The following is a 21,375-nucleotide window of genomic DNA, read 5'->3' as shown; positions in this document are numbered from 1 at the left end:
GTAGAATTCTTTAGATCAGGCTACAAGAACTGAAAGTAGGAAATTGCTGATGATCTATAGTGGATGGGACATCAGAAGTTGCCAAAAGCAAATGCTTTCTGCCAGATGTGTAACTTTATTCAGCTATCTTATCCCAGGCACAAATTTGATGACATCTGCCCAACTTGTATATTACAGCTCAAGGACAATTTCATAGCTTTTAAATATCATACTCCGTAGTCCTTACAAACTGTGAATCTAGGATGCATCCAACAAGGCATTTATTCTAAACAAAAATTGAGATGGGGGAGAAAAATGTATCCTGATAATCCTATCACACTCGTACTTTTCCTAAAAATATTATGAGGAGTATGGAGGAAGAAGTAGAAAGTACTTGATAAAAGTAAGCTTTCTTTCCAAATTTATTTCACCCCTTTAATGGCTTAATAATAAACACCAAAGTAAAACAAACCAAAACAAAATCCCAACCAAACCCTAGCGACAGAAAGTTTGAACATTATGAAAATATATTTTCCTAGTTTTTGCTTTAATACAAAATTGTCAGTAAAAACAGTTTTACGAAACATTTTACTCTCAATGATTTATCATTTTCTGGTACTCAAAGTTAGGCTGGAAGCCGTCTCAGTTATACTAAGTGACTTGTCCATAAGCAGTAGAAATAGAACATTACATCTATCAAGTTTCATGTACAATAAAAATGTCCAAACAAAACAGCATGTTCTATTTTATCCTATTTGGATAATTTCTGACTGTCATTAAGGCAATTTTTTTGGTCTTCATTCCTGTATATGTATCTTGCTCATATACAATCCACTTGCATTAGTTTAAAAAACAAATTTCATTGGGGTACAATGTTAGAAGTGTAGAAGTGTAGAGGTAAAGTAGATCTCTTTAAGGAATTACATGTCCCGCCACCAAACTTACAATATATGTATCTAGTCTGGGTTTTATGTTTTGAGAGGAAGATTAATAAAGACTTCCAAATCAGAGAGACACTGGTTTAAACCATAGAAAACCTATTTTTAAAATATCTTTACCACAGTACTTCAGTCTCCTATAAGGAACCACTCACAAAACCAGTGTTGCTAAGTTTTCTGAAGGCCACCAGTTTCTAGCCAACCCAACCGAGCAGTGATGAGAGTACTGAAACCAGAAGGTGGATGTCAGAGCTGGGAAGACTCTCAGTTTCCTGGTTTCCACCCAAATCCTTTCTGTGAGCACTGTTTAATTGCTGTTTGCAGCATTAAACTTTAGGTTGAGCAATGTACTTGCATTTGTGTGCAATTCACAAATTATATAGCAACGGGCAAAGGACTATGCATGAACTTGGAGCCATGTGTAACAGCACTGAGAAGTTTCTTGGATTAAATCACTATTTCCAATCCCTCTGATCACAGCACTGTTCACTAGCAGTAGCAGCCATACACTAATACTGCCCCTTTCTTTACTCATCCCTCCAGAAAAGCAAGTGGCTCAAAGTTCAAAATGACCTCACCAATTAAGAAGGTGTTGCTACCTACATGCTTCCAGTGACTTGAATCTCCAGAATTCCAACACACTGCAAAAGCACCAAAACCTATCTCCCCTTTTAATCATGGCAAAACATCATGGTTTGGCAAGACTCAATGACATGCCCAGGATGCCACACTCTTAGAATTAGAATGACAGCTAGCAATATGCACTTTCAAGACGTTGGTGTGCTGAAAATCTTTTGTACAAAAAAGCAACTGTACAAAACTAACTCAGGGACTTCACTGATTTAGTACCCATGAGTTCTAAAGTTCACTGGTTTAGTACCCATGAGTTCTAAATGGAGCTCTACCATTTGTTCACCATCCTGTGTTCTTCTGTCCTCTCTCCAAATTAGATTCACAAGAGGAAAACAGGCCCATAAATTTGATGCAACTTGCCCAAGATGGCCCAGACAGTACTCACTGCCTTGCAGGTCAAGATACAGTTTTCAGTGCAAGTCAAATATTTTGGAATTAATATTCATGAACTGACTACTAATAAAAATCCCAAGTATTTGTAACTTGTGATAGCTGCTTCTAAAGGAAGCAGATGTTTTAATTGCTGTTTCTTTTCAAACACTAACCTACAAAACCTGATGAAACACGAGTTCAATAAACTGAAGCAAAAAGTATTAAATCTATGTTCCTACATGCCCTCTCTTAGCATATCACAGTATCTTTCAGGCTTTAACTCCTGGCACCAGCTGGATTGCAGGTTCAGTAGAAACTTGCACACAGCTGGCTACTTTGAACTTCTGCCTTTATTTGGTCTGTGAATATACTGCAAGGTGTTAATAATTGAGAAACTGATTTCTGACATTAACACTGTAACTATAATTGCATATTCTTAACCTTTAGTAGCAATGTGAACAATCAGTTTTATAAGTCTGTACAGTAAAACCTACACAAACACAAAATAATCCTAATAACAGTATTTTACTCTTTTACTATGCCTTATGTTTTTCTGAATGAAAACTAAGGGATGGTGGAATTGGAGTAAATAGTAACCAATGTTTGTCAGATACCATTTCAAGATTTCATATAAAAGCAGAAGCTGATTTTAGAATTCATTTGTGATTGTTAGCAGTGTTTCACATATGGGTGTGGAATTTTAAATGGTCATTTAAAACCATAAAGCTAATTAATCAGTTACAAAGTGTAACCTCCTCTTCCCAACAAAATCTTTCCTTTTTCCTTCCTACACACAGCAGGTATTGCTTGCCCTTTTACCATGCACAGTTCCTGAAAGCTGCTTAGGAGAGGAGGATAAGGACCACTCTTCACTTTCCAGAGCAGTTTCTTGGTACATCCTGCTCTCCTGAGAGCAGCTTCTCAAGAAGCATTCCTTTGGCAAGGTCACAAAGCAGCCTGACAATAGCTTTCCTCAGCTGCATGGGAAATGCTTTGATGGTAATTGACTCTCTTCCCCAGGCAGAGTATCAAAGTGCAAATCAAGGCTTCCCCGGGAATCTGGAGTTGGTTGCCCAGGATAGAACAATAGCAGAGATGCTAGACAGTCTTGGTAATGGTTTCTATTTTAACTTCTGCCTTTATTTTTTAGAGCTGCCTGTAACTTGGCATTACTACCACGCTTGCTGGCCAGTGATACGTTTGTTTTCTTGTATTCTCTGTTTTTGTGCAGCTGTATTTCACTATGGATTCCTGTAACACCTTCACTGCAAGCTCTGTAGGGCAGGATGGTTCCTGCAATATTTGCACAGCCCAGTCCAGTGGGGGTCCAGGCTCTGTTAATGCACAGCATTAAAACCTCAGGTCTGGTCACAGAACAGGGAGGAGAGTATTGGCAGGAAGTGAGACCTCTCTTTGCTCCTTGTCACCTGCTTACCGCCTTGCATCAGTCAGAGAAAAAAACCCAAAACAGGCAGGATGTGTGCAAGGAAGGAGCTGAAACAGTGCCCAAGTGAATGGAAAGTATCCAGATGGCTGTGGTAACTTACACGATAGGAGTCAAATCAAAACAAAATGAAAACAGAACCATATGCCATGTATCCTTCACTCTCTTGCTCTTTCTCTCTCTCCCTGCCTTTCTCCTGGCTGTTGCCCCAGGCTTTCTATCACTATGGATAATAGTATGTTACTCATTTAAGTGTATGTCATGAATAACAATAACCTCTCTTTTACATAAGAGATCACGGATTAATATTATTCATGTAACAAATGTAATATGAACCACAAAATTATACTCATGTAAGGGTCAAGGAAGTGCAAGGGTCTACAAGGGAAGTTATATTTCTTCATTACATCCTTTTTATCTGGTATGCTGTATACTTATAAAAGAGAATATTAATTTTATACGTCTATGTTGCTATATGCTATAGAAATATCTACTCACAACCTGCTTGTATCTCAGGGGGAGTATTCAAAAGCATCATGGCAGTGGCAGCATCAATGTCAGGATCTGGAAAAATCAACCAATAAATACATTATTTACAACTGGGCTAATCTTCTTACCCCCATTGCTAAACTACAGGTTTGACCATGTCTCTGAGTGAAAAGGTAGGAGAGTTCAGCACTCAGAGGGCTCATTGGCTACACATTAAATTTATCCCCAAACTTGCATGTGATCCCCTTGTTACTATTAAACAGAGTGGTGATCTGTCACTGAGCCATACTTATGCTTGTGTGTGCATGATACCTTTGCTGTTAGCCTCACCAATTCCCTGTTTAATTCTGTGGAGAGTATTTAGATTTCATTGCAAAGGATCTGAGAAAGCAGGAGCAACATCACAATTTGGAAGCCACAGAGAGGGATGAGCTGACAGCTGAGAAGTGGGAAAGCACAAGGAATACCTCAGCAAGTACAAAAGATGACACTTGGTCATTTCTATTTGTCAAGAAAGATTTCAGCAAAGTTTCAAGAAGTGTTGGAAGACAAACTGCTGCAATTAAGAAAAAGAAAAGAAACTAGCATTTCATCGAAGCATCAATTTATTTGCGTTCCTGTCCACTGTAACTTTAATATAAGCAAAAATAATCAGCTGGCTGCTGTTATTCTTAAATTGGTTTCTGAATCCATCATGAAAAGTCAGCTGACAGATGGTAAGTTATAGAGACAGAACAAAATATGATCCTTTTATAACTATATTCACTTGCTTCACACACAACAGCTCGGCTGCTATGGAAATGCAGGTATCTATGACAACAGTAAACAACCCCACAACGGCCACTGAATAAGCTGAAAAGAACATCTGCCCCAGCAAAGCGTCCCAGCTGCCCTGGGGCACAACTTGCTAATCGTGCAGTGATGCTGTGTGACAGAGAAAGCCGCCTATGCCATGTCCAAATAAATGAAGTGTGCAATTGAAGCAGACATAAAAACGCACACCCTGGCTGACTGCTGCCTCTGTGCTGCTAAACTGAATGACTAATGAGTATGCATTTGTTGGTTGGGGTTTTTTTCAGCTTGTCAGTATTTATACCAAATTACATACCAAAAAAAATTAATTTACTACTAATAGCTTCATAGCACTTTCTTTCAGCTATTATGACAGAAAATTACTTACCACTGTTAAAAATATCTGTATTTTTGATCTTTATATATTTCAAATCTATTCCCAGTAATGTGATGTGGTATAAAGCCCTGTAATATATTAACAATACAAATGACGTAGACAGGATTTCAAAATCTGCTTAAGCCAAACAGAAATTCACTTGACTGCAGAATTTAAAAAAGGGACTTTTTATTTGTTTAAGTATGTACTACTTTTCTGTGAATAGCTGCAAGCACTCTTCTAAAGGCGACTGCTCTATTATTTAATTGCTAAAATACTAAACAAGGAAACAGTGTAGTGGGCATCAAACTGAAGCTGAAGCAGCAGCAGCAGGCTTAGTATAAAAGGTGCCTGTGTCTTCTGGACAGGTCAACATTTTCCAAAGAAAAAGCAGCATTATCAACTTATATTCAAGTCTGAAGATACCTCAAAAGCAGAATTCCTGCTGCAATTATCTATGCTGAAAGTGCCATTTCCCAACAGCATCATTCCCAAATATGTGCCATGTTGCAAGACTGGATCCACACACCACACAGCAAGTGTGTGCTTTCCAATTAAAGAGGAATAATCCATCTAATGTTAAAAAGCAAGACAAACCAAATTCACCAGAATTCTTCCCTCTTTTTCATCCCATAAAATTAAGAGATTCTTAAAAGTTGAATTTAGCATATCATAATTCCTACAGCCAACTTCAGCATTTATTTATTGGCTGTTCCTAAATTTTGCTTTGTTTTAGTTCAGCGGATGACACTGTAACATAATGCGAATTTTGTTGCTGAAAGAATAAAAGGACACTACCAGGAAAAGCACATTTCCTGATGACTTTGGGTTTTGTTTGTGTAATAAGCTCTGTGATCTGAGATAAAATTGATGCAACCAGTTTCTGTTGAAAGGTGCATTCTTAGCCTTTGGACCACTAACAGCACCACAGTGTTTCTGCAATGACGTGAGACATGAACATGAGCTGCTCACCACAAGGACTGCATCTGCAGCAGCTGTCTCCCACAGCACAGCCATGTCTCAAAGCCCATCCATGCCTGCTATGTTTCTGTTTCTGCTGGTATATTCTTGAAGAAACTAGACAGCTAATCCATAATGCCTTGGCAGAGGTAAGAGAGCTCAGAGGCATGCACGAATGGCGGTGTCAGTAGCATCCAGGAAAGTGTGCTTTTGGTATTCCTACTGCAAGGAAGAAAGAAAAAGGAGGGACTGGTGCACAAGTGAGACAAGGGCCGAGGGCCAGCTGTCTGAGCCTGCAAAAAGAGGCAGATTGAAAAGCTGGTACATTCTTTTCCAGCATTTTTGTCCACAATCTGGAGGCGTTCTCATGAGCAGTGTGTCAAGAAGAGCCAAGAAGTAGCCATGAGGAGCAGCACCAAAGGCATGGGACTGAAAGGCACCTTTGCTGAGACTGGCACTTCTGGCTTTGCTGCTGGTCCCCACCAGTGCCCCCATGCTGATGGCCCCTTCCCCACTGAAGTCTCTTCCACGTGGATGCTCCCATTTGTAGCTGTAAGGCCTGACCTTGCTTACTGCTGCATCCCCACCAGCTGGTAACTGGGTCCTGTCCCTTCTACCTGGCCTGTGCTCGTGCAGCTGGGGATTTCAGAACTGAGATCTCTGCCCTGCCTGAAGTCTGTGATCAACACAAAGGCTCCTGAAGTTATTAACAGTGGGTGGTTAGTGAAGCATGATTGCAGGAACATCTTTCCCTAGGAAACCAGGTTAAAAATAACTACATATAAAGTTTTGGAATATAAAAAATTAAGTATTTAAATGAATGCATTCTGGCTTCTTTTTTTGCTAATTCAAGTAAATGGTGAACTGACTGCATACATGAACTGTTAATTTTTGGTCAGTGGAAAGCAGATGTCCAGCCTTCCCTGTGAAGGAGGGAAGTAAGAAGCAATGAAGAAAAGGAAGGATTGCGGGTGTTGTACAAAGAAGTAAGAGTGTGTCAAAGTCTCAAACAGGCAACACTGGAGAGTGTTAAGAAAATAATGACAAAATTGCCAGCAGCCACAGTTCTCCGTAACAAACAACTGCAGTCCAGCTGTACATTTGGTACTTCATGCTGCAGTCTGAAGTTTCAGTGCTTGGTCCCTCACGCACCAAGGATCCATCACAAGGTACCAAAAAGGACCTGGAAGAAGCCTTAAGCACTTAGAAGATCTTGTAAGGCATGAAAGGCATCAAGGGGCTGGATTTCTACTGCAGATGCAGTACCTGCCCTTGCACTGCTCTGGCCAGCATTGCTCTTAAACACAAAACTTGTTTTCACAAAGATGATACCAGTGGTGTTATGAACCTCATGGCAGTTCTGTTTGCTGCAGTTTAGATTCATGCCCCTTGTCAGCAGAGTCTTCAACAGTGAACACCAAATCTCTAAACAGCACCTAGTTCTTTCAGTGAAAAAATAACCTACAGTATCACTCTGGAATTACATCTTCTACGATATTGTCAAGATGTACTTGGAGCCAAACTTTGCTTTGCATGTTACCTGTATAAATCAGAATCTGTCTTGCACAGACATGTGAAGTGGCAAAATGGTAGGCATGAAATATTTAGCGTGAGATTACATACAAGCAATGCAGAGGGTAGCCCTCAGGTAGCAGACTCTTTATTCTAGAATTCACAAAAAATAATTAAAATCAGTCATGTACCTGAGAAAGCCAGATGTGACAGCTGTTCTTTTTTATGTTGTGATCTCTGATCAGAGTTCATTTTATAGAGAGAGAAAGTGATTTACAGTAATTTGTATTATTTTGATACTATTTTAAACTCTGATCAAACCCTTCAAATCCATCCCCTTCCAATTAAATAAAAATTAGGGTAACATAGTGCCTTTTTGGCTGTGCAAAAGGAAATTTATCTTTACAGCCATACCATAAGGTTTTAAAGAAAATAGCAGCTAAAGCAGTTCAAAGCAACCATGGCCTGAATTTTCCTGCACAGATGCCTAGAGAGAGGCACTTAAGATGCATATTTAGGTATTAAGAAAATGTTACAGCCAACTGACGTAAAAAATGTAGTTAGTAAATAAACTGCACCATCTGCACACTACAACCATTGCTGTGGTATCTCATCAGGAAGGAATTTATAAGATCTTCTTTTAATTTAAAGTTACTACATCTAAAATAGAACTATTTTTGTGAAGTACTTCACTTTACCATTCAGTATGCTAGTTTTGGGCCCATTCTACTTCTGCCTCAGCATCCTCCACTACTTTTTCCCATGTATATGCTCCCAGTGTAGATGGAATGCCTAACACCTAGTGCCAATGTATTCAAAAGGCAGAAGTTCAGATCATTCCTTGTCTACAAATCAGTCTTTTAACCCCTTTCCTGCCTCACTTTCTAGCACAGCCCATTCCTACACTTTTATTTGTTATTTGATTCTTTGATATTTTCAATTTTCATCAGTAGTAAAATGGTGCAAAAGCAACACTGTCTTCCACCTTTACCTTCAGGCTTATTAAACTGCAACGGAGCAAAGAGCAGCTTGCCCCTGCTTAACTTCTCTGTTAACAGATGTGCCTTTTCCCTTCCCATATCACGATGGTTAACCTTGGTATAAGTCAGGTCAAAACCATAGAGAATAATGAACAGAATGAAGGCTTTTTTTCCCCATTTGCTTTTTTTTCCTTTCTATTTTTAATTTATTTTGCCTAATGACGGAATAAGAATATAGCTGTTAAAATAAAGTTGCAACGTGCAAGACAGAAAGAAATACCTGAAGAGAATTGTAAGTACTGTAACTCTGTCAAACTCCTTCATGTGGGATGCCACTGAGTCCACTTCTGAAATATTTAAATAAGGTTGAGAAGTTCTCTTAAAATAAACAGAATACTTGTGGAAGAGTACAATAAACCAGTAGGATTCAGAACCAAGATCTTGGGAAGAAACAAAAAGTTATATTCATATCTCAACAACAGTGCACGAAAGACCAAGCATGAGAATTCTGGAAGCTATACAATAGAGGTCAGGAGGAAGCAACTTCATTAGTAATGCCAAGTCACAGTGAAGCATCTCACACTCCTTAAATAGATCTAGTATGAGACACAGAAGAAGAAAGGCACAGGTCTAAATGAACTAATAATTTCTCCTATTTAGGTTCATTTCTGGCACTGCCAAGTAAGCTATGGCACAAGTATCGTAAGAGGCCTAATTTAAAAAAATACAGAACATTTCTCCCAGAAATCTTTTTCCTGTTTCTATATTTTGTTACATTTGTATTGTCATGAAGCAACACATACAATTTCCATTCTCTAACAATACCATTTTATCAGCTGAAAACCCGTAAACCAAACATACAGTTGCAATGTATTCTTGTTAAGAATGCTAGCTTTAATAAAAAGAATGATAGTAGAAAGAGTTTCATTAGGTCTTATGCATGCACTAACTCAAAGAGGTTCATTTATCATTCAGAAAGCTGTGGGAAAACAAAGCATCCTAACTTTTCATCTCAGGAGTAAAGATTGAGATCATTCAACTGTTAAAAGACAGACTCAGAATACTGATAGTCATTTTACCAGTGCAAAATAAAAAATATTTTAAGAGACACCTGACTAAAGAGAGCTGAGACAACATCTTACACATAAAGATGATGCATTATAGCATATATAGCTTAAAAGCAGGTTGGAGATTTTTGCTTTGGTTTTGTTCCTTAATTTTTTTTTCATTTTGATGCACATCACTGGCAAGGCTAACTTTCAGTGCAGAGGGACATGGAGGAAAAAAAATCTACCAATCACAAAGGCAACAGTAAAGTTTTTTGACTCCATCCAGCCTGTGTGGCTTGGAGTACTGAACAGAGAACATCAGCTAGAGAAAACGCTGGCCAGTGAGCTAGCACAGAAGAGAGAAACAATTTGCTGTTCCATCATGTACTTACCTAATTTTTGATCAGGAATTTCAACCATCTTCTTGACTGATTGCTGCAGCCTCAGCTTCTACAGTGGAAGACGTGATTATGAGGGCTGTAACTCCTTGCAGCCTTACAGGTTGCAAACTTTTTTTTTTTGACTGAAGAATACACATACACATAAACACACATGCTCTTTGTACCCAGTTATGCAGATGTGTGTTATCTCTGGGACATCGAGGTCACCATTGCTCAAGCTTTCATCATGTCCCTGCTGCTAACAATAGGCTTCTCTTTCAGCAAAGTGGGAGGATGGCCAGCAGAGGAAGTCCTCTATAAAACTGTGACCAGGAAGCAGTCCTCTATAAAACTCTGACCATTTAAGACCAAGTAAACCATATCCTATATTGTCCCATACCAGTGTTTTCCTAAGCACTCATTTCCTTCTTACTGCTATTTCAAAATATATTTGTGTGCACCAGGCCTTGAGAACCAAGTGCCTCTTTCAGTCCAGCAGGCACAGGACGTGCCAGCTGGAAAAGACCCAATGCATTTCCCTTAGCCTGAGTGACCCTTGAGGAAATGTCTTCAGTCCCCCTGCCTCCCTCAACCACTACAGTTTCCTGAAGTTCTGCAGGAAAAGGTGGCTTCAGGGTACTTCCACCACAAGATGAGTCTTCAGGAGGGCTTCACCCAAATGCCCCAACTCTTGGAATGACCACGCCACAATTCACACCAAGAACAAAGCGAGCAAATGCCTGGGGAGGTGAACATAAATTCCCCACTGGTTTCAGGATTCAGACAGCAAAGGGGCAAATATCAGATAAACATGAAAACAAAACTGAGAGGGGTATTTCAGGGATTTGAAGAAAAAAAAGTTGCTGCTAATGATGAGAAAAAGGTCAGGCATGTGACACTGCCAATGAGAGCACTGTATATAGCATAAGAGCCAAATGCAGTCTAAAACCAACATAAGAGCAGAGTGGATGAACAAAAAATCCAGCAGCTAAAATAGCTGTGTGCTAATAACACAGGCAGACTGCCATAATGGAAGAGGAACTCAAAGCACTAGTGCTATTACAGGAAAATTCACAAACAGGGTGGAACAGAATTATTAGTGAAACAGGTGTCAAAAGGTCTGTGCTTTTCAAAGAAAATACAGATTTTATATGGTAGGATACTGTTATGCAATAAAGAAAGAGCAGACTTCGGAAATAGAATAAAAAAGAAAATGTTTGGCAATGCTGTGGACAGATGGTCAAAGAAGATTTCTAAGAAAGAGACTGGGTCTGCTCTTGACTTCTTACACTACATATAGATCTGGATAGAGCTCTGCATCATTAAAGAAATGGGAATTATGTCAACAAGGGAGACTAACTTCACAGTGCAGATTGGAGAACAAATGCTATTAACCATGGTAAGACCAGTTATTCCTGGATGTGACAGCTGACAAGTTTCTTTATCCATGTTGTTGAATGATCAAGAATAGATTCTAGTCTGCTCTTTATGTTAAATAATGAGGATGACTTTGGAACAGGGGACCATGAAGCAATTCAGTTTAGATTAACTGGGAAGGATAACAGGAAGCCTAATTTTGTTTAAGATCTATTATTTTGAAAGAGCAAGTTCTGATGAACTAAATGCTTCCTGTGGAACTCTGGAAAACAGACTGGACTGAGGAGCTCTATACCTCAGCCTGGGGAAAGCTGCAGTTTCTGCAAGTCACTGCACCAAGACCTAGATGAAACCTAGAAAAAAGCAGGGAAGATGCACTCTTTGAAAATAAAACCACAAAACCCTAAAAAAAACCAGCTAGACCACCAAACCAACATGGAAACTGACTTTACAACAGAAAGCAGAGAGCTTGGCTTGTTCAGCTAAGCAAAACAAAGACAGAGGTACTAAGACTATCAATTTGAAGTAATCATGGGATGCAGGAGTAAAAAGCAAGGTAGAAGGACTATTAAGTTAAAAGATAATTTCAGTAAAGCAACACTGGCTGAAGACAAGACTGGCAATCAGAACACTTCCAGTAAACTCTTCTAACAGGAGCTGAAACAAAGCAAGAAGTCTGCATGTGAAGTTTCAGAAGTATTTACAGTGTGCTGCTGCTCACAATGTGACCCAAGGGAAGGGACCCTTTGGAAGCTGCCTTCCAAACTGCTTCTCTAGGGCAGGTAAGCTCTCTGCAAAGCTATGACAGAGAGGGGAAGAGCACAAAATGAAGAAACTATGGCAGTGAAAGCCTATTTGCACAAAGGCTTAACTACATAAACCTGCAGATGCACCAGGATGGTGTCTGACAAGTACATGGAGATGCTGAGGACTTCTCCAGCTCTGTGGATGATGACTGAGCACAGGGAGCGATGCTCAGCATGGCTGGAACAAGGTGCTCTTCTGCTTCTCTGAAGGAAATCAATGGAGGAAGACAGTCACACTGCCATCATCTGAGAAACTTATTCCACTCTTCCTGCAATACTCCTTTTAAACCTCTTTCATTTTCCAATAAAGGAAATGACAGAAGAGCAGGAATCTAGTATTTAGGGCCTTTTGACTTTTTTTTGCCAGAGAGCTTCTCAAGCAGCCTGAGGAATGAGGCTCAGCCAATGGTAAGGCAGTGCAAAAAATACCAATGCCATTTTTGAAGGATTGTTATCATTAAGTATGAAAACAAAAATAGGCTTTGAAGATCTTGGAAGTCTCACTGCAGATGTCTTCAAGATAACCCATGGAGTAGCAGAATTACTTTCAAATTACAACAGTCAATATTGTGAAACCTCACTGACCAGTTCTGATGAAAACTTCTGGTTAAAGCAACATGGTGAACACAGGCTGAACACTGAAGAGACCTTACAGTGAAATTAGTCAGCCTTAGGCTGGAGCTTTAACTTAGCTTAAACAGCACACATAAGAACAGGAATTATTTAAAAGAACTGCAACACCATTTGTTTAGATTAAACACTGCTTCCTAATTATCAAAGTTTTCTTGTTTCTTACTACCGTACTTCACAAAAGAGATTTTGTGGAAGATATGCTGCAAACCTGAAAAAACTTCTCAAAACTTCCCTTGTTTTCATTTCCTTGAATTCAGTTGAATTCCACTAAGCATTTTGCTAATTTGGCACCATCTACACTATATACTAGCAAACATGTAAATTCAATATTGACAGCACTGGCATTTTTACTTACGTATTTCAAAAGCAGAGGAAATATGAAATGTTATGAACTAAAATGTGGCAAGAGAGTAATTCATTTGAGAGTCTAAAGAGCAAGCACTAAGACAAGATTTTGCTGCTAAGTCACATTTACAGGCCTCCTTTTATGCTTCTAACTTGCCAAACTGCTATCATGCAACTCCTTTCTAGCTAAAATAGTTGAAACAACTTTTTTACTATTATCTATTATATTTGATTAATTAAAATTAATTTAATTAAAATGAAGGAGACACATAGGATTCCACTTCTGCCAACCTCTGATTTGCTATGAATGATCCTGCTCCAACACCCTGAATTCTGAATGGCCACTAGCTGACAGGTGAAGTCACCAAAGGAGTAAGAATGGGCAGCACACTATCAGAACTCTTTTGCAGACTCTTTCAGCTCATCATCTGAAATGTGTAAAGTGTATTTACTCCACAAAACAGAGTGGGTAAGCTAAGAAGCTCTCATCCCCTTCTTTTTATGCTGAACAAGCACTGATCACACATACAGGCCATGCCTAAAATAAGCTGTGGGATGTGGAAGAGGTTTTACAGCAATTTCTGTGAGCCAGAGACAAGTTTGACAAGAGGATCCATATCTACCCTTGAAAGAATTCTCTACCAATGTTGTTGACAGAGAAACCAGAAAAGAAAGAAGGATAAATAAGAGAAACCTGCAACTGCCTATTCCAATAAACACTTTGTTTGCCTCTTGTGACCAATGAGTAAAGTGTAAACTTATGAGTTTTGTAAGAATGTATAAAAGTGTGCATGCTATAATAAAAATGGTTTTGAAGCCTGCTGAAAATGGAGTGTGTTGTTTTGTATTGTCTCCATCTCAAGTATGGCAGTGGGACAAAAAAACATTTAAAAAATAAATGAAATAAAGCTTGATCCAGAAAACAGTGAGAGCTGGCTCTGTAATCCAGGAAAACACTTATATGTACATATATGTGAGAGGATGAGCAGCATCCATGGAGGAGGATCAGGGTACCAGCATCCTGCAGGGCTCAGCCCCAGGCTAGACCAGCTGGGCAACTTAGCCATAGCTCAGGACAGTTTCACAAAGGACTAGTGCTTTCATTAACAACAATCATAAGCATGTTCTGCACAATTCTCAAGGGCATACAGTGAGGCTGCAGAAGAAAATCCCTTCCCAATGGTGCTAGATCTCATCTCTTTGCAGCCCACCAAAGGCAGCTCCTGACCCCAGGCAGCCATGGCTCTGGTGGGAAGGAACAGTCCTTGCTCCCGCCAAGTGGGTGGCAAGGCAAAAGCTGCCATGAAGAAACATGGAGCTTGCTTTTATTAGGTATTTAGTCATCTTGCCAACTTTGTGCTTACAAGCCCCACATTTCCTTTTGTACTCCAAAATTTCAACAAACTCTAGAGAGAGCTGTTTTACTGATTTTAAGCAGCAGTTTCTGCAAACTTTTTCAGTGCAACACAAAGGCCCCTCTCTGGCCTCTCAGAGGTTCTACTTCATATACACATAGCACACAGTTTGTACTACCTCTGCTAGTGCAAAATCAATTTACTACCATGATCTGTGCATCAGATCTGAGTGTCTGTTGAGAGCAAAACATGGGCTGTCTGGGCAAATGCATCTTAATAATGTTGGGTAATCAGATTGATTACAACAAACCAACCCAGAGAGAACATGTTTGCCTTGCTCGCCCTCTCCTGGGCGTGCCAATGGATCCAGTACCCCACCACCCTCTGTGCAGAGGCCCTCCCAATGCACACATCTCCTCCCTGGCATGGCCACAAGGTCAGCAGTTGTTTAGCTTCCCAGTGTGCCTGTTGAAGAGTTCCCTCCCTAGTCCATATCTCCCTGCTTCTCTCCTTCCTATCTCCAGCAGAGTGCAGGGAAATCTCGAAGGATAAGGGTTGCAAACCTCAAAAAAAAACAAATGCAAAAAGAAAAAACCCTTGATTTATTTTTCATTTTAGTGCCATCATTTACAGCAAACAGCTGCCATGCACATAATCAGGAACAGAACTGAAAACATCATAGCGATCCTCTTCCCCTTAAAAATATCTCCCCTGAACAATATCTCCTCCAATATAACAAACATGGTATATTCTATAGAATTGTAATAATTTTTTTGTTATAAAAGCCACAAATATCATTTCTTTGGGAATATGTCACAGAAGATGTTTCTTTTTTATGCAAAATTGTCAGTGAAATATTAGCACAGTTACAGATCTGATAGTTACAGGACTCCTTAGAGTAAAAAAACAAGTGGTACATTGTACAACTATAATACAGTTATGGAAAATAGTGAAAAGCCTTAAAATGGCTGGGGAGAAGTCATTAGTCACTTGTTTCAAAGAACACTAAGAGTGGTAATTATGTCTGATTAAAAATCAGTGTTGCTAGACCTGATACTGGTTCGAAAAGACCTGGAATTCACAAACCCACAAACTCCTTAGTGCTGTGTGTGCACTGAGCTACATCTCCCTTTACCAGAGACCCTTTTAGTTTCAAGGCAAAGTATCTGGGAACACATTTGAGGTTGGTTTTCATGTCACTACTGGGTATTCTAACAGAAGTGTGAGGATGTATTTGAATGTAACAAAGAGCTTATTTATAAAGTTAGTTTTAGAAGTGGGAAAACTTTATTTTCTACTTATGTCAGCCAGCAACATCAAATATGATCTGGCCCTCAATCAGGATAATGCAGCACAGCTTGCTTAGGCTTTTTACTGATGGGACTGTTTGAGATTTCTAGAAAGGATGCTGATGAGTATTAACTATGATGTCTGTCATTTTGTATCTCTGGGTAATAATCCTACAGCTCTATCATTATGATAGCAGACTGCCTCTCAAGAATTTAAACACAGAAATTCTGGTCCCCCCCCCCCCAACTTTTATTAAGTAGTTTGACAAGGGTATATGTGTACATCAAAAAAAAAAAAAAAAAAAAAAGAGAATGCATGTAAGTACAAGGTACTGGAGAAAAATCACAAAAGGCAGAAAAGTGAATTTTGCAAAATCTGTGATAACACTCTGGCTGAGCATGTCTACATGAACTACATGAACTCCTTCTTCCTGGTCCTTAAAGCCAAGCCTACATGACAAATACTGAAGGACATCACAGCTTTTCAGGGGCACAACTGGAGGAAATCTCTCAGAAAGCTTTGACTGTTTGGACAACTATTTCAATTTTCCAGGATGGCAACTTAACAGATATATTCATAAGAGCCTCTATAAAAACAGCAGAAAAATTTCTTTTAAATCAGCTAGGGACGTCCTGTCAGAGCGACAAATCTGTTTTTCATTTTAAAGCCATGTAAGTGTATACATTCCAGTCAGAGCAGCAGACACAGTCTAAGTTCACTGTTACAGATGGATGAAGCAGATAGTTCTTGCTGTTGTAGCAACATGACACCCAGCAGCTCTGAAAAAATGAAAAGCCCCCAGAGCAGAGGCAGAAGGAATGGCCTGACACAGAAAGGACATTTCTTAGCTCTGTATCAACTTATCCACCACCACATTTTGACACCTGCTCACAGAAATCTGGATTTGCTATAATAGTCCAAAGCCCATGGCTAGAAAGAGCTGCAGGACTGCTTCCCATGATGGCTGATGCCATCATCTCCTTGACATGAGATGCACAAATCTGACATCAGTACAGAGCCACCAGCTGACCAAATGCAGAGGGAGCTCCTCCCTGACTCCACAGAGATGTTTGGTGGTCTCCCACCTTGCTCATTTCTATCTGTTCTTCTCAAACCAACCCTTTCCTGTGCTTTCCTAGGGAAGCTCGGGAAGGGTAGCTGATTACCATCACCTCTGAATTTCACAAGCTGGCAAAGCAGGGTTCCTTTAAGATACCCCAAGCACACTCACAGCTCTTGCCACAAGTGGCTTGCTATTATTCTACCCCACAGAATGCAATTAAAAACACGTTTCTGGTCAAAATCTTTCATAACATTTAAAAATCAGCCTCTCCAATTTTCTTTCTATTTTCCTGTTCCTCTTGGGCCTATATCAGTTCCTTCAGCAGGCTTTTTCCCTTTTCCCACAGGGATAAGATGTGGTGCCCCTCGCTATGGTACCAGAGCTCCTCACACCGGACAGACACATCTACATGCCTTGTCCAAGACTTGCCATGGCTGGGGGCTGAGTTTCAGCAGGGTTGGAAACACAACCCTTCTGGGGCAGACAGCCATAGCTGAACACTGAAACACAATGCCTTAATAAGTAGGTCAGCCTGTTCCTATAAAAGCAATGGGTTTAACGCCAACCGTGCCTGCCAGTGCGAGTAGGAAGAGACTGCAGTTTCCCCCGTGTCTCACATTCAGCCCCTCTGAAGCCATGGCACTCCTCTGCTGTTACCCTCCTGGCAGCAGGGCTGGGCACCTGGGGGGCCTGCAGCCCCACTGTACCTTGGCCCACAGCAGCTCCACCTCTGCAGGGCTGCTCTCAGGACTGCTGGAACATTGCACCAGAAAGCAAATTCCAAGAAAGCAAACACTATCACTAGGCAATTGAAATGCAGTTGGTAGCAACAAACAAACCCTCTGCAATGAGGATCTGGGCCTCTGTTCTTGCCAACAGGTTCAACAGGTTCTGCATATTAAGTCATCCTTAGATTTATTAGTGCCTAAAAGGGAAATGCCACAAAGATCATGTCACCTGAGGTTTCACATCATCCCCCCCCCACCCCCTTTCCTGCATCCCACCACCCTCCTCCCCTTTCTCTCCCGTTGGCTAGAATGTATTTTCACCCCCTTTTAATTAGTGAAGAACACATTCCCCTCCTGTCCAAGTGAAACTGTCAAGCTCTGGAACACATCATGCGGGAAGGGGAGGTGGGGGGCAGCAGCCTGCCACAGGGCAGTGGGAGCCCTTCTCCCTCTGCAGGACTTTCAGCTGCACAGTTTGGCAGATCCCAGAGTGATGGGGTGCCCTTGAGGAGCACACCTGGGCTGCCTGCACTCCACAGGCCACTGGCAATCCTCTGTGAGTGATCCCACCCCAAACACCTGGGGCTGAACCTCATCTGCATGGCTTGCTCACCTTACCACAGCCAACACGGGAAAGCTCTCCTGAGCAGCAGGATCACTGCTTGCAAAGGACACCACTTCATTTCAATCAAGGCTATGATACACTCTTGTCCCTTTCTTTAAATATAGCAGCAGTCAATGGCATTTACTGAAGACAGCACAAAAAAAGTTCATTCAAATGTTTCTTCTCTTGGTGAAGCTGCTCACTAGGATGCCTCTGCAAATGGAACTCTATGAATCAGCCCAACATGGCAGTGAGTGGATTGCTAGACCACAACACAATGCCCAAATACCATCTGCTCCTCCCATGAGCTTTGTCTTGGAAAGTCTTTAGCTTTTGTAAACAACTGCTGGTCCATTTTATTTTGAGATGCTGCACAATGTAGCAGAACACACTTACAAGCTGACTATAATCAAAAGCTTTATAATCTGCTAAACTAGTTTTAAATAATACATAAATACCAAAAAAGACACACTGTACTTTTCATCTATTTTCATGCAAACTCATTTTTCTCTGCTAGTTGCATTTTCTGTTTATAGCAGTGTGGCTTTAAACCACAGAATAATTAGTATTATATTCTGTTCCCATTTAGCTCTAATCCAGAAACATACACTATATTTAATTATTGTTTTGGTAGAGTCCACCTATGCAGACAGGCTGTGCTTACATGAATCAACTGCTATCTCTGGATTCAGGGCACTGAAGAGGTTAAAAATACATAAGGGCACTTATGTCAGCCCCTCCTTCCTCTCCCCTGCATGTCATCACACTGAAAGGGTTTAAAAGTAAAACATTCCTTCCACATCATATAATCCTGGCATCTGCTGTGTAGCAAATCAAGCTCACTCATTTTTGCTGTTATTCCCAAAAGTAACTATACAGATTCAGGTCTAGAACTCCATTTTCCACTTCCAGAAGTTTCCTTAGGCACATTAGAAAATGCAGTAAACACAGCTAGTAAATACAAAACAATCTTCTCTGTCTAAGAGCAATTCTGATTGCATTACTTAAGAAATATAATTTCCTGAGGCTTTTTACTACCTTATTTTATGATACACATGATATGGTATCAATCTACCAACTTCCTTCTGCTGCCCCTGTCTTCAGAAGCCCACAGCTCACCCATGACATTTTGTAGTTCAAAAATGAAGCCATTACAAAGATTAAAGCACAGAAGGAATCCAGTTTAGAGAGTGAGCAGGTCGCTGTGGTCATGTTTATTATTTAATAACAGTGGGAATAATTCATATCACAGCAACAATTCTCTACCACTCCATTTATCAATTTCAAAGTAAGGCACATTAGACCTCCAAGCAGCAATGGGAAGGCTCAATCCATCTGGACACTCTGTTAAACCCTGTATCCCTACTGAAGGATGAACCCTATAGTAAGATATATGGGAACAATTATTCCTCACCAGTATCTAGGTCTATCAAAGACCAATGGGACTAGATGTAAACCTGTGCCAGAAAAAAACCTGGGAGCAGTACAGCTTCAAATTCACATCCTATGTCCAAGCAGACACTGTGGTTTCAGGTAATGTGTTTCATCCTCTCTTTCCAATGGATGAAGCTTAATTCTTCTCCTTTGAACGGGCTGCCTGGCTGGTGTACTCACTCTGCAAGCTTTTTAAGGTAAAGACTGCTTCTTACTACATGTGTCTTGGCTGACAACAACTGCTTTAGCTGGCCTGCAGTCTACAATTTCTCAGATTTTTTAAAATGTGATTTAATATGAAACCTTATGTCCCCACTTACATCTGCCTTGGATAGATCTTCTTTGCAACACAGGACAGTGCCTTGGTCATCAAGCTAACACAATCATTAATTTCCTTCTTTAACATGCTTTCCTTCACACCCTTGCTGTTTGTTAATGTGATTTTCAATACTTATTGAAGGTGCACTGAAACAGAAACAGAAAGGAAGAGATAACACTAGAATTGACATTTTTATCACAAGTATTCTTACACACCTCCCTGCTGAGGCATTTTACTTTCAGCTTGCTTCTTCCTATGTGCCTTTATCCCGCAGCCCAAATCACTGATGAACTTTTTAACTGAGTTTCCAAATGCTTACCACTGGGCCAAGGTTTTTGTCTTTTTGTCTGGCTAATATTTTTACATCTATTATTTGCCTTGTTGCCACTACAAGTAAACAGCACATAAGTGATTTGGGTTCATTCAATAAACTCCAAACTATGAGCCTGACTATTTTGTTTGCTTTAAGGCAAGAGGAGGAAGTAAACAAGAGCTTTGTAAGTGAAGTTGCCCAATATTCTTCTCTCAATTATGGCTGTAAAAAGATATAGAAATGCAAAGTACTCTTTGCAGACAGCATCACTTCATGCTGATGCCACTTGCCTCAATTCACTTTAATTTGATTCTTCCTCTAGAATTGGTATAACTTTGATATCTACCATGGTTTTTCCACATTCACACAGATTGTTTTCAACTCAGCAGGACAATCCAACAAAAGGAAGTTCCATTTACTTTAGAGTATTTTTTTAAAAGAAGAGATGGAAGCTCTCAAGAGCAAACCTTGAGGCTGTAACCAGCTCTTTGGGTACCCAATGCCATCTTCTCATTTGTATCATGTGATCAATTCCCAATGCTGACATTGATCAATACTTTGAGGACTTTTCCACTAAGGTGGAAAAGCTGCTTTAAATGGTCTAATAAGCTTTCACAAAATAATTATTTAATAACTGCTTGCCAAGGATGTACTAATGCATAATAACTTTGCAGCATAGCTGCAGCAGGCAATCTGGCTATGGTAGTTCAGCTCCAGTCTGAAATAGGTAATGCTTTTGAGCAATTTTGCTGCTCCATGCCTTCATGACAGCAATTTGAAGACTTTGTACCCAATGCAAAAAAACCAAACAAAACTAACACAAAAAATTCCCAACAAAACCAGAAAAACAAACCTGACCCAAACCAACCAGCCAACCAGCCAACCAACCAATCCAAAAGAACTGGAATTAACATGTTCTTTAATAAGATAAATGCATTTTGAAACTTTCAAAATTCATTCAGCTTCCTTCCAGGCTGGCTCTGGCAACTAAGTGCAACAGAAACGCACATTATGCCAAGAGACCGAAGTAACATCACAGCTAGGAATTTCTTTTCTTTAGAAGTCCACCCAACTGCATGAGTAAGATTTGCAATTCCTAAAATGGGCTTTAAACCCCAAACATTTCCTGCATCTTCACTCAAGGGGAACTCTCTCTTAGAAAATCCTGCAAGGAGCAGAGTCCAAGATCAAGGGACACAGAGAA

General features: G+C 40.1%; 1 protein-coding gene across 7 annotated transcripts in view; it reads right to left on the bottom strand.

Moving 5' to 3' along the window:
* The window catches only part of FOXN3 (forkhead box N3), a 200,094-nt gene that overhangs the window by 17,859 nt on the left and 160,860 nt on the right, over positions 1-21,375 (bottom strand). For 4 of the 7 annotated variants that reach the window (XM_064713824.1, XM_064713828.1, XM_064713826.1 and 1 more), the window contains one exon: positions 3,865-3,930. The exons of 2 other annotated variants lie outside the window; for them this stretch is intronic. In XM_064713824.1, coding sequence (XP_064569894.1) covers positions 3,865-3,930 — 66 coding nt within the window. The remainder of the gene's footprint in view (positions 1-3,864; positions 3,931-21,375) is intronic. One more of the 7 variants, XM_064713827.1, reaches the window with a different exon arrangement.

This window comes from Zonotrichia leucophrys, chromosome 5 (assembly GCF_028769735.1).
Source record: "Zonotrichia leucophrys gambelii isolate GWCS_2022_RI chromosome 5, RI_Zleu_2.0, whole genome shotgun sequence".
Classification (NCBI taxonomy): domain Eukaryota; kingdom Metazoa; phylum Chordata; class Aves; order Passeriformes; family Passerellidae; genus Zonotrichia; species Zonotrichia leucophrys.
The sequence above is the reverse complement of the archived record's forward strand: the minus strand, read 5'-3'. Positions and strand labels throughout refer to the sequence as shown.